Source organism: Triturus cristatus, chromosome 3_1 (assembly GCF_964204655.1).
Source record: "Triturus cristatus chromosome 3_1, aTriCri1.1, whole genome shotgun sequence".
NCBI lineage: Eukaryota > Metazoa > Chordata > Amphibia > Caudata > Salamandridae > Triturus > Triturus cristatus.
The window spans coordinates 325,876,319-325,889,016 of record NC_140583.1 but is presented as its reverse complement, the minus strand read 5'-3'; the positions used below and the strand labels follow the sequence as shown (position 1 = coordinate 325,889,016).

Here is a 12,698-nt window from a genome sequence, read left to right as displayed (position 1 = left end):
AAATTTTGCAGGACATGTCTTCATTCGCCAGCCAGCAATAAAAACACCAAGGAGCATATACACTTCAGAAAAAGTTAAAAACTTGGCTATTTCCTAGATAAATGCACTATCTGCATCCAGGCAACAGAGCCCAGAAATTAGTCACACTCTCAAGCGCAATCCTCACATTGCAATCCACCAACTGCAAACAACTCAACCAGCAAATTTCTTTCACTACGTAGGTAAGTAAAAAACAGGGCTGAACTGTGGTGGGTCATGGTATTATATAGATATGTACTTCCATAGATAACAGTTATGGCCCACAATAATGCTAAAACCATATTATGCAGGGGCAGCAACAACAGAATAGAGAGCACCCACTGATCTGAGGTAAGGTCTTCCCACTGAGGAAAGAAGTACCTTCGCTTTCCCCCGACAAGTGGAAATGGATGGAGAGTCACTGCTTTCTGGCAGAGATGCCTCTACTGGGGCCACATTTGCCAGAGCCATTACCCCAGTAGGCACCCTGCTTAAAGAACTTGGAATGCTGCGGGTCTTTAAAACATTGTTATTGCTGCTTATAGAGACAGCATCTTCAGCACCACCCCTGTTTTGCTGTCTGTGAATGACAGATCAGGGCTAGAGGACTGCAGGGCACCCATGGATCAGGCGATGCCAGTATCCTTTTATATATATATATTTCTCAAGTATCTGGTCCACCTCGGATCCATACACATGCTCACCCCCCAAAAAACAATTAATGATGTGTGGTTGCACTTTGGACTGAAATCCTGTGATCCTAAGCCAGGCATGTCTGTGAATGTCGATGCTTGTGTTAATCCCTCTAGCAGTGGGGGTTGTTGCATCAAGGGCGCATCAAGGGCGCATCTAATATTAGTGTTGCTGATTGTCTTGCATCCAGAAATGAGTTTCCCATTCCGCTTTCTATAGGCTTCTTAGACAGGGATCTGAGTCACTGTCCTGGGAGTTGGGGGAAGAGATACATGATCATAGTGGTAGAAGAGGTACACGGAATTGGCAATGCTCTATCAGGTCTACTTAGGATAAGGACTCCCAGGATCTGAGTCAGTGTCCTATGGTTCACGAGGGAGGGAAATGTTGAGGTCGTGGTGGTGGTAGAGGAAGCGCTGTTGCAGATAATGTTGGGAAAATGTAAGGAGCTGGTGGCTGAACCCCTTGCACTTTTTCAGTGCTGGTGGTGTGGGTAGTTCAAAGACTGGTTCATCGTCGTAGGACATTTTCGTGTTTTTTTAGGATCTGAATGAGTTCTGGAGCTAGGGGCTTGGCCAGGATCTTTCCCGTTTCTGAAGGAATAATTATCAAGGACCACAGAAAGTTTTAAGAAAATTGATGACTCCTCTGTGGTGTTCAAGCTTAGTGTTAAGGTGGGGCTTTTATGATGGCTTTAACACCAGTGGTGGGGCAGATTTCATGTCCAGGTGAGCCTTGTAAGGGCCCCAAGGTTGAGGAACAACATGGCTCGGTGTCTTATGGTTCAGGTTTTGGTAGGTGTCAACCAAGTCTTTTGACTCTTTGGAGTGCCAGTCAGAGGAGCTATACTCAAAGGTTTTTACTGTTTTCAGCTTGACTCCTAGCTCAAGGGCCGACTGCTGCGGGAGCAGTGCTCTTACTCTGTCAGAGGAGATGTCAAGATTGGATACTGACCTTGTGAGTCCTCGGGCACTGAGAAGGCACAAGGAATTGACCTTGTTTTCAGGCCCGAGGTGTGGTATGGCGCATATCTCATAGTGAGCTTTTGCTTCTCTTCTTTTTCTGGGGCCACGGACAAGATGGCCTCCAGACTTTTACCTCCTTGGGTTGCTGGAATGTCAAAAGAACTGGCCTGTTCCTCACCACTAAACAGCATTTGGACATTCCTGATGAATATAGGGATACATTTTATGGTGAGTTCATCGACACTCTCTCCAATACCAAAGAGTCTTTTTACAGCAGAAGGTGCAGCAGGAGTCACAGTAGGTCTCATCATGGGTTGTCAAGAGGCAGAAGCTACAAACGCTATACTGCTTGATTCATGAGTATTTTGATTTCCATTTAGGGTAAAATTAGGAGGGTGTACATTCCATGACCTCGCCCTAGTGTACAATTTAAGGTTCTAGGAGGCCTGGAGCGAGCGTGATGCATTGATGGCTAACAATCAATGACCAACAGAGCAGAACTCCTGAGCATCCCAGGAAAAACTTTCCATTGCACGCTGGGGTTGTTAGTTCAGCTATCAAAGGGCAAGTAGCTAGCACCAATAAAACCGATATGTGTTTTCAAACATCCAGTCTGATGGCAAAAGAAAACAATCAGCTCAAGTCCTGTTGCATTGTACACTAACAGCCCAGTTACAACTTTGGCGGTGCAGCACCTGGTCCGCCCCGCTGCCACACCTCCAAAGCCGTGGTCAGACTGCCCGCCAGATTATAAGTTTCCTCCTGTCTGGCGGGCGGGTTTTTGGCATTCCCATGCCTGTGCTTTTAAAAATGTTGTGTCCCTCTGTGCATCCCCATGTGGAGGAGACACAGAGGGCCCTGTGGGGCCCTCTTTATTTCCTCTCCGCTATGGTGTTTATCGGGGAGGAACCTCCATGACAACGCCAGTGGAGAAAAAACTCGCAATATGCTTGGCTGGACTGTGGTGGTCCCGCCAATTATATTGAGGCCTCCTGACCACCTCAACACTCCCAGGGAAAGGCAGTTCCCTGGCGGTTGTGGTGGCTGTGGTGGTCCCACTGCTCCAATTTGTAATAGCGTTACAACAAACAAATGATGGACGGAATGCTGACAATGCAGACATTCTCCCCCAGTCAAGAGATCTGGGTTAAATCCATCGTTCTTTTGCCCACTACACCACCCCAGTTTAGACATAGCCATATGCAAATCAGTCTTGACCCTGTGCCTCATGGGAACAGTCCAGCCCGAACTGCCAAGCCATGTCTTCCCTGGACCGGAATCAAGCATCCTAGGACCGGTTTCTGGCTATCAGCCGTCATCAGCCAGGATAGCTTGACTCCAGTGGCGTAGTGAGCACGGGTCCCACGTCTGGGAATACCCATCCGGCTTAGGGCGAAAAGCGTTACAACAAACAAATGATGGACGGAATGCTGACAATGCAGACATTCTCCCCCAGTCAAGAGATCTGGGTTAAATCCATCGTTCTTTTGCCCACTACACCACCCCAGTTTAGACATGGCCATATGCAAATCAGTATTGACCCTGTGCCTCATGGGAACAGTCCAGCCCGAACTGCCAAGCCATGTCTTCCCTGGACCGGAATCAAGCATCCTAGGACCGGTTTCTGGCTATCAGCCGTCATCAGCCAGGATAGCTTGACTCCAGTGGTGTAGTGAGCACGGGTCCCACGTCTGGGAATACCCATCCGGCTTAGGGCGAAAAGCGTTACAACAAACAAATGATGGACGGAATGCTGACAATGCAGACATTCTCCCCCAGTCAAGAGATCTGGGTTAAATCCATCGTTCTTTTGCCCACTACACCACCCCAGTTTAGACATGGCCATATGCAAATCAGTCTTGACCCTGTGCCTCATGGGAACAGTCCAGCCCGAACTGCCAAGCCATGTCTTCCCTGGACCGGAATCAAGCATCCTAGGACCGGTTTCTGGCTATCAGCCGTCATCAGCCAGGATAGCTTGACTCCAGTGGCGTAGTGAGCACGGGTCCCACATCTGGGAATACCCATCCGGCTTAGGGCGAAAAAATTTGCAATAGGGCAGTCAGGAGACCACCACCGCAGTGCCCCTGTGAGTATGGCGGTCCTTGGACCGCCAGATGCGTAATCAAGGCCTAAGGGTGGAGTCAAAACATGTTTTGTGATTCAAAGTTCTCGGAAGAAAAACAAGTTGCAATGTCTGAGTCTTACACTTGATGGCAGGAGTATGTAGAACATGTGTATCTCTAACCTTACATGCTACAAATATAAATATATGTGCCACAATAGGGCCTTTGCACTAATGGACAGATTTGTCAGTCCATAGTAAAACCACATTTTGTTCTGAAAATACCTTTGGTGTCATTTGACAAATCTTTATGACACTTTCCACACAAAAAGTGAATTTCTCATTTGTTCAACCCAAGAAAGATTTGTCCATATTAGTCAAGGAGTTATATTAGTGCAAAGATTAATACATTTGACTACACCATGATAACTCCCATAAGGAGATTTGGCGTGGGCTACAAGAAACGACGATACCAAATCTGCATTCACAGAGAGAAAAGTTCCCACTGTGCACATTTATGTATTCTGTGGAAATTCTTCCTAAGTATAATTGTAGTTGTATAGAGAGTGTCTAACAGGTTTAAGGAGTTTATCCAAACTGTTTGCACACATTGAGTTGCGAGAAACAGATTCAAAGTTAAAAAAAGAAACTGCTTGGCTGATAGCTCTTCAGAACTTACGAACCTCACAATGGCTCGTGAACACCAACATTTCTGACTGGCTGGTGCGAGTTGAAAATGCTCTTTCATGCCCCATTATGTGATGTGGGCAGTTCACGAATCTTGTCTCACAGAAGTACTTCACAGACCCATAAGTGGTTCAACAATCCTATTTAGACCCTACAGAGCTTCTGATCAACAGTTTGTAAGTGAAAGGAAGGGTTCATGAACAATGTACAAACCAGTAGTGGTCATGATCAATTGCAATAATAAAACCATTCTCAAACCCCTCAAAATTCACAGATTACAATCCCTTGCCTTTCACGAACTTCATAATAAATAATTAAGCACACTCAAATTTCAACTGGGTACTGAAGTTAGTGGCTCTCAGAACACGAGGTGACACAGTACCACATCTTGCATCCAGAAGTTGCAGTCAAAGGTTGCGTTCTAGGATCAGAGGGATTGGGAAGAGGGTGTTGCCAACAGCCATACCATCACCCAGAGCCACCTCAGTCCAGCAGAAAGATATGAACTCCAGGCCTTATGGACATAGATACTGAGAGCCCGCTGGGCGTGAGCAAAGGCCATAGAAGCACTGGGAAAAGCCAGAAGGGGATGAGCTGATGTAATGTTCAGTAGCCACTGAGTGCACAGCTTGTCCTTTCCCCGTGCTCTATTGCCAGTCACCATGCCACTAGGGCGATTTGAAACGGCTAATGTGCCCTGGGACAGTCAAACCCCAAAGTGAGGGTAAGAGAACTTTTCCTATGCCCTACTTCACATGTGGGTTAAGTTGTTGTTAAATCACGTGCACATAGTACATTACCCGTATAATCAATAATCAAAGTTATGGTTTCAATCACTTTACTTGGCTGCAGATTTAAGTGACTGCCCTATTAATATATACCCCCAGTCCTAGACTAGAACCTTGTTCTGCGGCTTATACGGGCAGAACCATGTGCTGACTCTAGCACCAGTGCCAACATTAACCACAGAGCACATCTCAAAGATACCACGTACTTGCTTGAAAGATCAACATCAAATACTGCGTAAAAGTTAATGATTGTTAGATGTAATGGTCATGTAGTATTTTAGAACAGGAATTTTCACGTTGGGTGGTAAAAATTATTTGAAAGTCTAAGGGGCATATTATCAAGAAGCAGCGTTAAAATTATCGCTAAAGCGGCGATAATGGGCTTGATAATATGCCCTTGAGAATTCCCATAGAAGCCCATGGTCTGGTGTCAACATGGGCTTCTATTGGAATTCTACAAGGCATATTATGAAGCCCATTATCACTGCTTTAGCGGCAGTTTTCTACGCCGTACTTGATAATATGTCCCTAAAAATGTAAACTGAACTGACCATCTATGTTGCCCTGAAGAACAGTACATTTTTGCTCTACATACATTTTTAAGGGAAAACTGCACAGCTGCGTTAGACTTTCAATAACACAATACATTACTAGGAAGAAAAGGTACTCATGAGAAGCCAATACATCCTATATTTAGGTAAAAGTTGGCTTTGATTTTTATGGATACATATCAATGTGTTTGGCCCTCTTATAGTTGAATAAATAAAATACAGAATGTGGGGATACTGTTGGCAATAACCTAAGGGACTAACCACTGACAATTAGCCGTGGGCCTTTCACAAAAGGGGTTAAGTTAACCATTCTAAAATTCAAGAAAGTCAGTGACAATCTTTAGCCAAGGAACAGTATGGTTCTCTGTGCAAATACTTTCCAACCCACAATATTGAAAATGTAGAAATGCCAAAGTCTGTGCTTGCATAAACTACATTTGCCCCGTCTAGGACACTTTCAGGGAAAATTCTTTTCAATAGAAGGAGGGAATCCTAAGTATTGTAGGCCAGGGTCTGCAGGCCCTACAGGACAACCACAGCTGTATTTCCCATCACTCCATTATATGCCTAATTCAATATATAAATTACATTAGTTACAAAAGGTCCATACCTTTTCGCATAAAGGGTGAAACGTTATGATCAAAGGCTTCATGTGTCTTAAAGTTGGTCATTGGATTGTCTTTCATTACTTCGAATGAGGCATGATGGACAATCTTCTTCAGAACCTCCTCGTTTATGTTCTTTTCCAGGAACGTAAGCAACTTTCGAATTTCACGCTCCAGATCCTGTAGAAAAATTGGTTTCAGATGTATATGGGTGAAACCACATAGATGGGACAAAGAAGTTCAAGGCGTTGATCATCGATAAAATGCTTAAAGAAGGACTAAAGAGGATATGATATTTTCCCAATGTCCCTCCTGTCCTCGTCCCATTCTTTAAACAAGTGAGATAATCCTATCTCACCAACAGAAAAAAGGAATGAAGGAATGGTGGCCCTACCCCATCCTCTCCCACCACACATAAACATACCTTATCCAGCATTCCCTCTGTTCTATTTCCTGTCTACCGACAGAATGGGATGATTCAGGAGCTGGGGTGCTCCTGGTCTGCTTAAATCTCTACTCTCAGGGTGGTGGGGACATTGCTGGTGTTCATGTTTCTCTCCCTGCCTGACTTGAGGGAGACATGCTGGATTACTCTGGCGCGGTTCTGTAATGCTGCAGAGGAGGGCCCGGGGTGTGCCTCCGGGGTTGTCGGGCACATCGGGTGGAGTAGCGTCTCCTCTCTTTAGCTTGTTCCCCGGGCGACGTACTGGGCAGAGGTCGCTCCCGGGAGGAGGTTCCCTTCCAGGTAACGTTGCCTGACTTCCAGCATGGAGGAGGTCCAAGAAGTCAGGATCTGGTATGCCAGTAGGCTGCAAGGATGTTTTTTTCTCTGGAACCCTTAAAACGGCCAACCTGGGTGAGTACTGCATATCGGTTTTGTTTTTCTTTGATGCCTCTGCTGCCCTCATTATGCCTGCCTTCTCTCCTTCGGCTGGTCAGCCGGATTGAGCTTGATTGATGCATCCGTGGCCACGATTGTTGACGGCTGCCTGGCTTACTCCTGTTCTCGCCTGTCCTCGACTGTTTGCCAGTTCGGGCTCGTTTTCTTGCTGTTTGGGATGCTTCTGGTTACTCTGTGTGCAATAACCCTTGGAAGCAGTTTCTTGTGTGCCCCTGTTGCCTTTTTTGTTTGGGCTTCTATGGCCATACCTTCCTCATTCTCCTGAACATGTCTGATCTCAGAAGTTAAGTGGGGTCAGGCCAGGTTAGTACCTGGTAGGCTGACCCCCTGGGACTTCCTAGTGCCTTTGGTGCCTAGTGGTGTCTTGGTGTTGGCAGGCATGGGAAAACATTCCAGGAAGCATAAATATGTGGAGCGCTCCTCCTATTCCTCTTCGGAGTCTTCTTCCTTTCCTTCTCCTGCGCGGTCTAAACAATGAAGGGAAGGTGATGATGCCAGGATCAAAAAATTAATTAAGGAGACTTTGCAAGAGATGGGTGGTGGGCGTCCCTAGGGCTCTGTTTCTGTTCATCCATTTAATTCTTACAATTTTAAGGGGGAGAAAAGATGGGGGTAAGGAACATAAGTGTAAATACATTGATGAGGATATGTTGCCGGACTTGGTGAAGCATGTCAAGTCCAACATGGGATTTCCTAGCGTTGATGCGCGCAGTATGTCTTATGTCTTTTGGTTTGTTGTTGCACCAGTTTCAGATTTCGGATGCTGTTGATGTGCCGGTCCATCCTTACATCCATGAGGTGCTGAAGTGGGAGTGGAAGGACCCTGATCGTATTATGATTCCTAGGTTCTTGGATAAACTGTAACCTCTTCAAGACATGTCAAAGAGCTTGCCAGACTCATTGCATTTTTTTTTTTTTTGCTAGTCTGGTCGGTTTGACTTCATTGGGTGAGGATGCTGTTATAACGGATCCTGTGGCTAAGTAGGTGGAGGCTTCTCTTCGAAAGGTTTACTCAGGTTCCCATCTGGCCCTGCAGGCTGGCATTTATGGTACTTATGTTGCCCAATCTCTGATTTTGGATATCAAGGCCCTGTATCAGTCACTGGATGATACATCTGACTCTTCTGGGCTTTTTTAGCATATCAAGAGGCAAGTTGAATTCCTTTCCGATGTGTCCTTTGACGTGGTGAGGGCTTTGGCCCTTTCTGAGGGGGCTGGTGTGGCGGCCCGCCGCAATCTGGTTTTGAAGGACTGGAAGATTCCACTCATTAAACTTCTGCCCTGCGCTTGCCTTTTCAGGGGACTATGATGTTTGGGGAGAAGTTGGAGTGCAAATTGCATAGGCTTTTTAAGGGGAAAAGCACTCTTCTTCTTTTAAGCAGTCCTCCGCTGCGGCTTTTTCTTCTAAGCCTAAGTCTTTCTTCCGTCCCCCCTCTCAGAGGTAGTTTTCTAGCGGTCATGGGAGGTTCTCTTCTGGCTGGAGTCGGGACAGAAAAGCTAAATCTCCCCCTCCGAAACCTCGTTCATGACTATATGGCAGCCGATTCTGGATTGTTGGTCAAAGGTCGACTTCAGTTCTTTCTCCCGACCTGGTTGCAGTCCTGTTCGGATGTGTTTTCTGAACCTCCTCTGGTTTCAGGGATTCATCCAACTCCTTGGCTGTCCTGTCAGTCCGGGTGGACTGAGCAGTCTCTGGGGATCAAGTCTCTCTAGATAAAGGGGTTGATTCAGGAAGTTTCTCCTCTGGAGGTGGGGGGGTTTATTCCCTGATTTTTCTGGCACCCAAAGTGACAGGGGGGTTCCTTCTGGTGCCCTGAACAAGTTTGTGGTTCATCTTCCCTTCAAGATGGAGACTCTTCAGAGGGTGATTTCATTCGTTCTGCCAGGACATTTCTTGTGCACACTACATCTGCAGGATGCATATTATCTTGTCCCGGTTCACCCCTGCTCTCACCAATCCCTGAGGTTTTCCCTTCGGGCAGTCATTTTTAGTTCTGGATTTTTCCCTTTCGCTTGAGGTCTACCGCAGGGTGTCTTCCACGGTGGTGGCGCCGTTGGTGGCCTTCTTCAGGCATTCTTCGTCTACCCATACCTTGACGATTGGCTGATCCATGCTCCATTTTGGGGTCAGTAGTTGAGGATCTGGAATTGGTATGATCTGAATTGAGGGCTCATGGGTTTCTGCTGAACCTCCCCAAGTATCAACTGGAGCCCTCTCAGGATTTGACTTTCATAGGAGCTCGCTTTTGCACCAATCTCAACAGAGTGTTCCTGCCTGTCTTTCAGGAGATGACCTTGAGTTCCCTTGCTCTGACGTTCTTGCAGGTGTTCTCCTTCCTGGTCCATCTCTGGTTGAGGCTTATGGGTCCCATGGCTGTGGTAGTGTTTTTTGGTTCTTTGGGCGCGGTTTCATCTCCGACCTCTGCGGGTGCATCTATTGGCCCATTGGGATCCTTTGTCTTGTGATCTGGCCCTTCCGGTTCTGGGGTGTCTCCTTCCATCCTCCCTGCACCATGCTGGTGGACGTGTCAGCCAATCTTTCCAGGGGCTGCCATTGCAGCCTTCTCCTCCAGTGGTCCTGATGATGGATGCCAGTGCTTCCGGGTGGGGGCCGACGTTCTTCGAATTGGCGGGAGTTGACAGCAGTGGTCTGGGCTGTCATGGGATTCCCAGCCTGTTGTTGGGTCGCAATGTGGTGGTGCATGATGTCAACATGGTGACAATGGCCTACCTGAATCATAAAGGGGGAACCAAGTCCAAGTCCCTGATTGTGGTGGTGGTTCCCTTGTTTTGTTGGGCAAAGGGGCATCTGTTGTCTCTGTCTGCTGTCAATATCCGGAGAGTAGACAATGGAGTGGCGGATGCCCTCAGTCGTTATTTCTCTGCCTCCCAGGAGCTGACACTGACTCCGGAGGCTTTACGACTGGTGTGCAGGAAGTTTTACCTTCCCTTTCTTGACCTCTTTGCTTCCCGGCACAATGCTCAGCTTCCTCGCTTCTGCTCCTGGGTCCGTCAGGAGGGAGAATCGGGGTGGATGCTCTGATGGTTCCTTGGCTGCCGTGCCTGTGATATGCCTTCTCACCCCTTGCACTGATCCACTGTTGTTTTGCTCACCTGGTGATGGAGTCTCGGAAGGTGGTAGTGCCATTTTGGCCTCGCTGGTCTTGGTTTCCCACTCTGCAGCTGTTGCAGTTCAGGAAACTTGGTTGCCCCCCTGCTTTCCGTCTGCCCTGCGGTCGTCCCGGATGTTGTCCCTACCGCGGCTGCAGCTGTCGGTTTGGAAGTTGAGAGGCAGGGGTTGCGGCGTCTGGGCTCCGCAGAGAATTTAGCCTTGGCTCTGCAACAGACTCGGAAACCTTCTACTCTCCAGTCCTATGGGCAGCATTGGGGGAATTTCCAGTGGTGGTATTATGCTCTAGACTTATCCCCCCTGGATTGCTCTCTGCCTGCAGTTCTGCAATTTCTCTGGGAGGGGTTTGAGAAGAGGTTGTCTGTTTACACTTTGCGGGCTCAGTGGGCTGTGATTAAGGGCTTTCGTTTCCCTTGGGGGAATTTGTGTGATGTAGATGACTTGGTCTCTAGGTTGCTGCAGAGTTTTTCTTTGGCTCCTTCTGTGGTGCAACCTAGGTTTCCTTTTTGGGACCTTCCCCTAATGTTGTACTCTCTGGTGGCTTCTCCCTTTGATCCTTTGACTGAGGTGGACATTGATGGTGTTTTTTTTGGTGGCCTTTACTTCAGCCAGGCGCCTTGGGTAGTTGGGGGCTCTTATGGCTAGGGAGCCTTTTTTGTCTTTTCCAGAGGATGGGGTTTTCCTCCGGTTGGATTCCGCTTTTGTTCCCAAGGTTCCTTCTCAGTTTCATCATTCCCAGGCATTGGTGTTGCCTGCTCTATACTCTGATCCAGTGTCTGAAGATGAACTTCCTTGGTCTTTGCTTGATGTTTTCCGCGCTTTGCGTATCTATCTGGATCACACATGTCCTTTTCAGAAGTCCGAATCACTGTTTGTGTCTTTTGGAATTTCCTCCCATTTAGGGGAAGCTTCTTCTTCTTCCATTGCTCACTGGCTGAAGCAGGTCATTATGTTTGCCTACTCACTTTTTGGTTCCCCCACACTGGTGGGTGTGGAAGGACGTTCTACTTGGCTAATGGCGGCCTCCTGAGCTGAGGTTCGGGGGTTTACCCTTTCTGAGATCTGTAGGGCTGCTACTTGGGTATTCTCTAATACTTTTGTGTGGCATTATAGGAGCCAGAATTTGCTGGGGGTTGATGCTAATTTTGGTTGGGGGTTACTGGAGACTCTGTGCTCCTAAATTACTGTTTTGTCTGTATCAATAAATCACTGGGTGTTACCGTCCTGGTGGTTTTTGTTGTTGATGAATGTCGTTTGCTGCTTGGGTATTCTCACTTGTTTAATGAATGGGATGAGGACAGGAGGGACCTGGGGATAATGCCCTATTACCTACTGGTAATCTTAATTACTTCTGGTCCCGTTGTCCGCGTCCCATTCATTACATCCATCCCTCCCTTCCGGACATGCCGGCCTTAATATGTGGCTTGGAAGTTCAGAGGGAATGCTGGGTAAGGTATGTTTATGAACTCCCGGTGGGAGGGGGTGGTGGTAGGGGCAGCATTCCTTCATTCTTTTTTTCTGTAGGTGAGATAGGATTATCTCACTTGTTTAATGAACGGGACAAGGACAACGGGACCAGGAGTAATGAAGATTACCAGTAAGTAATAGGGCAAGATGTAGTTATCAGTTCTCAAATCAAGGCACTATTCGCATCAGAGCCCTTCATAGTTTTAATACTTAGTCAGAAATATATGTATTGTCGGTTGATAGGGACAACCAGGACCATAATCAGCATATTCTCTTTCCGCTAAAAACTGAAATTCGGGACCAAATCCATCTTTGCTGTCACACAAGGATTTTTCTGGTCCGTTCCAGCCCTCATTAAAATTTGTTATTGCTTTTATTCTCCTCACCTACACTCTAGCCACTTAACAGGATTTCTGCATAGAACCTACAGGACTGCCTCTAGCAATTTCATCTTGCCTCATGAGTATTATTGCATGACCCTTTGTTCTCCTCCCCCATCATCACTGGAATATGTTATCCTTCTCTCTGTTTATTTCCTCTAGGGGCCTAAATGCTGTTAAAAAGTTGAACTGAATCTTCTGTGTCTGCCTCATTTGAATTATCATCTAATGATAATAAAAAGTGATGCACAAGAGAAAACCTCAGTGATAATGATCCTATCTCCCTTCGCCTAGGATAGTTTCAAATGTAAATGCATTTTACTAAAAGTGCAGGTGCTTCGGTATGAAACTAAATTTATCGATGGGAGAATGTTTTGTAATTTTCAGCATTCAGAACCTGTTAACATAAATAAGAATTGTAGAAAACAGCTGTGAGAATACAAGCATA

The 12,698-nt window shown here is 46.7% G+C and overlaps 1 protein-coding gene across 1 annotated transcript in view; it reads right to left on the bottom strand.

The window, feature by feature from the left end:
* The window catches only part of LOC146860196 (sulfotransferase 1 family member D1-like), a 267,089-nt gene that overhangs the window by 22,005 nt on the left and 232,386 nt on the right, over positions 1-12,698 (bottom strand). Inside the window, exon 6 of the mRNA XM_085646322.1 lies at positions 6,378-6,552. Within this exon, the coding sequence (XP_085502448.1) occupies positions 6,378-6,552 (175 nt within the window). The remainder of the gene's footprint in view (positions 1-6,377; positions 6,553-12,698) is intronic.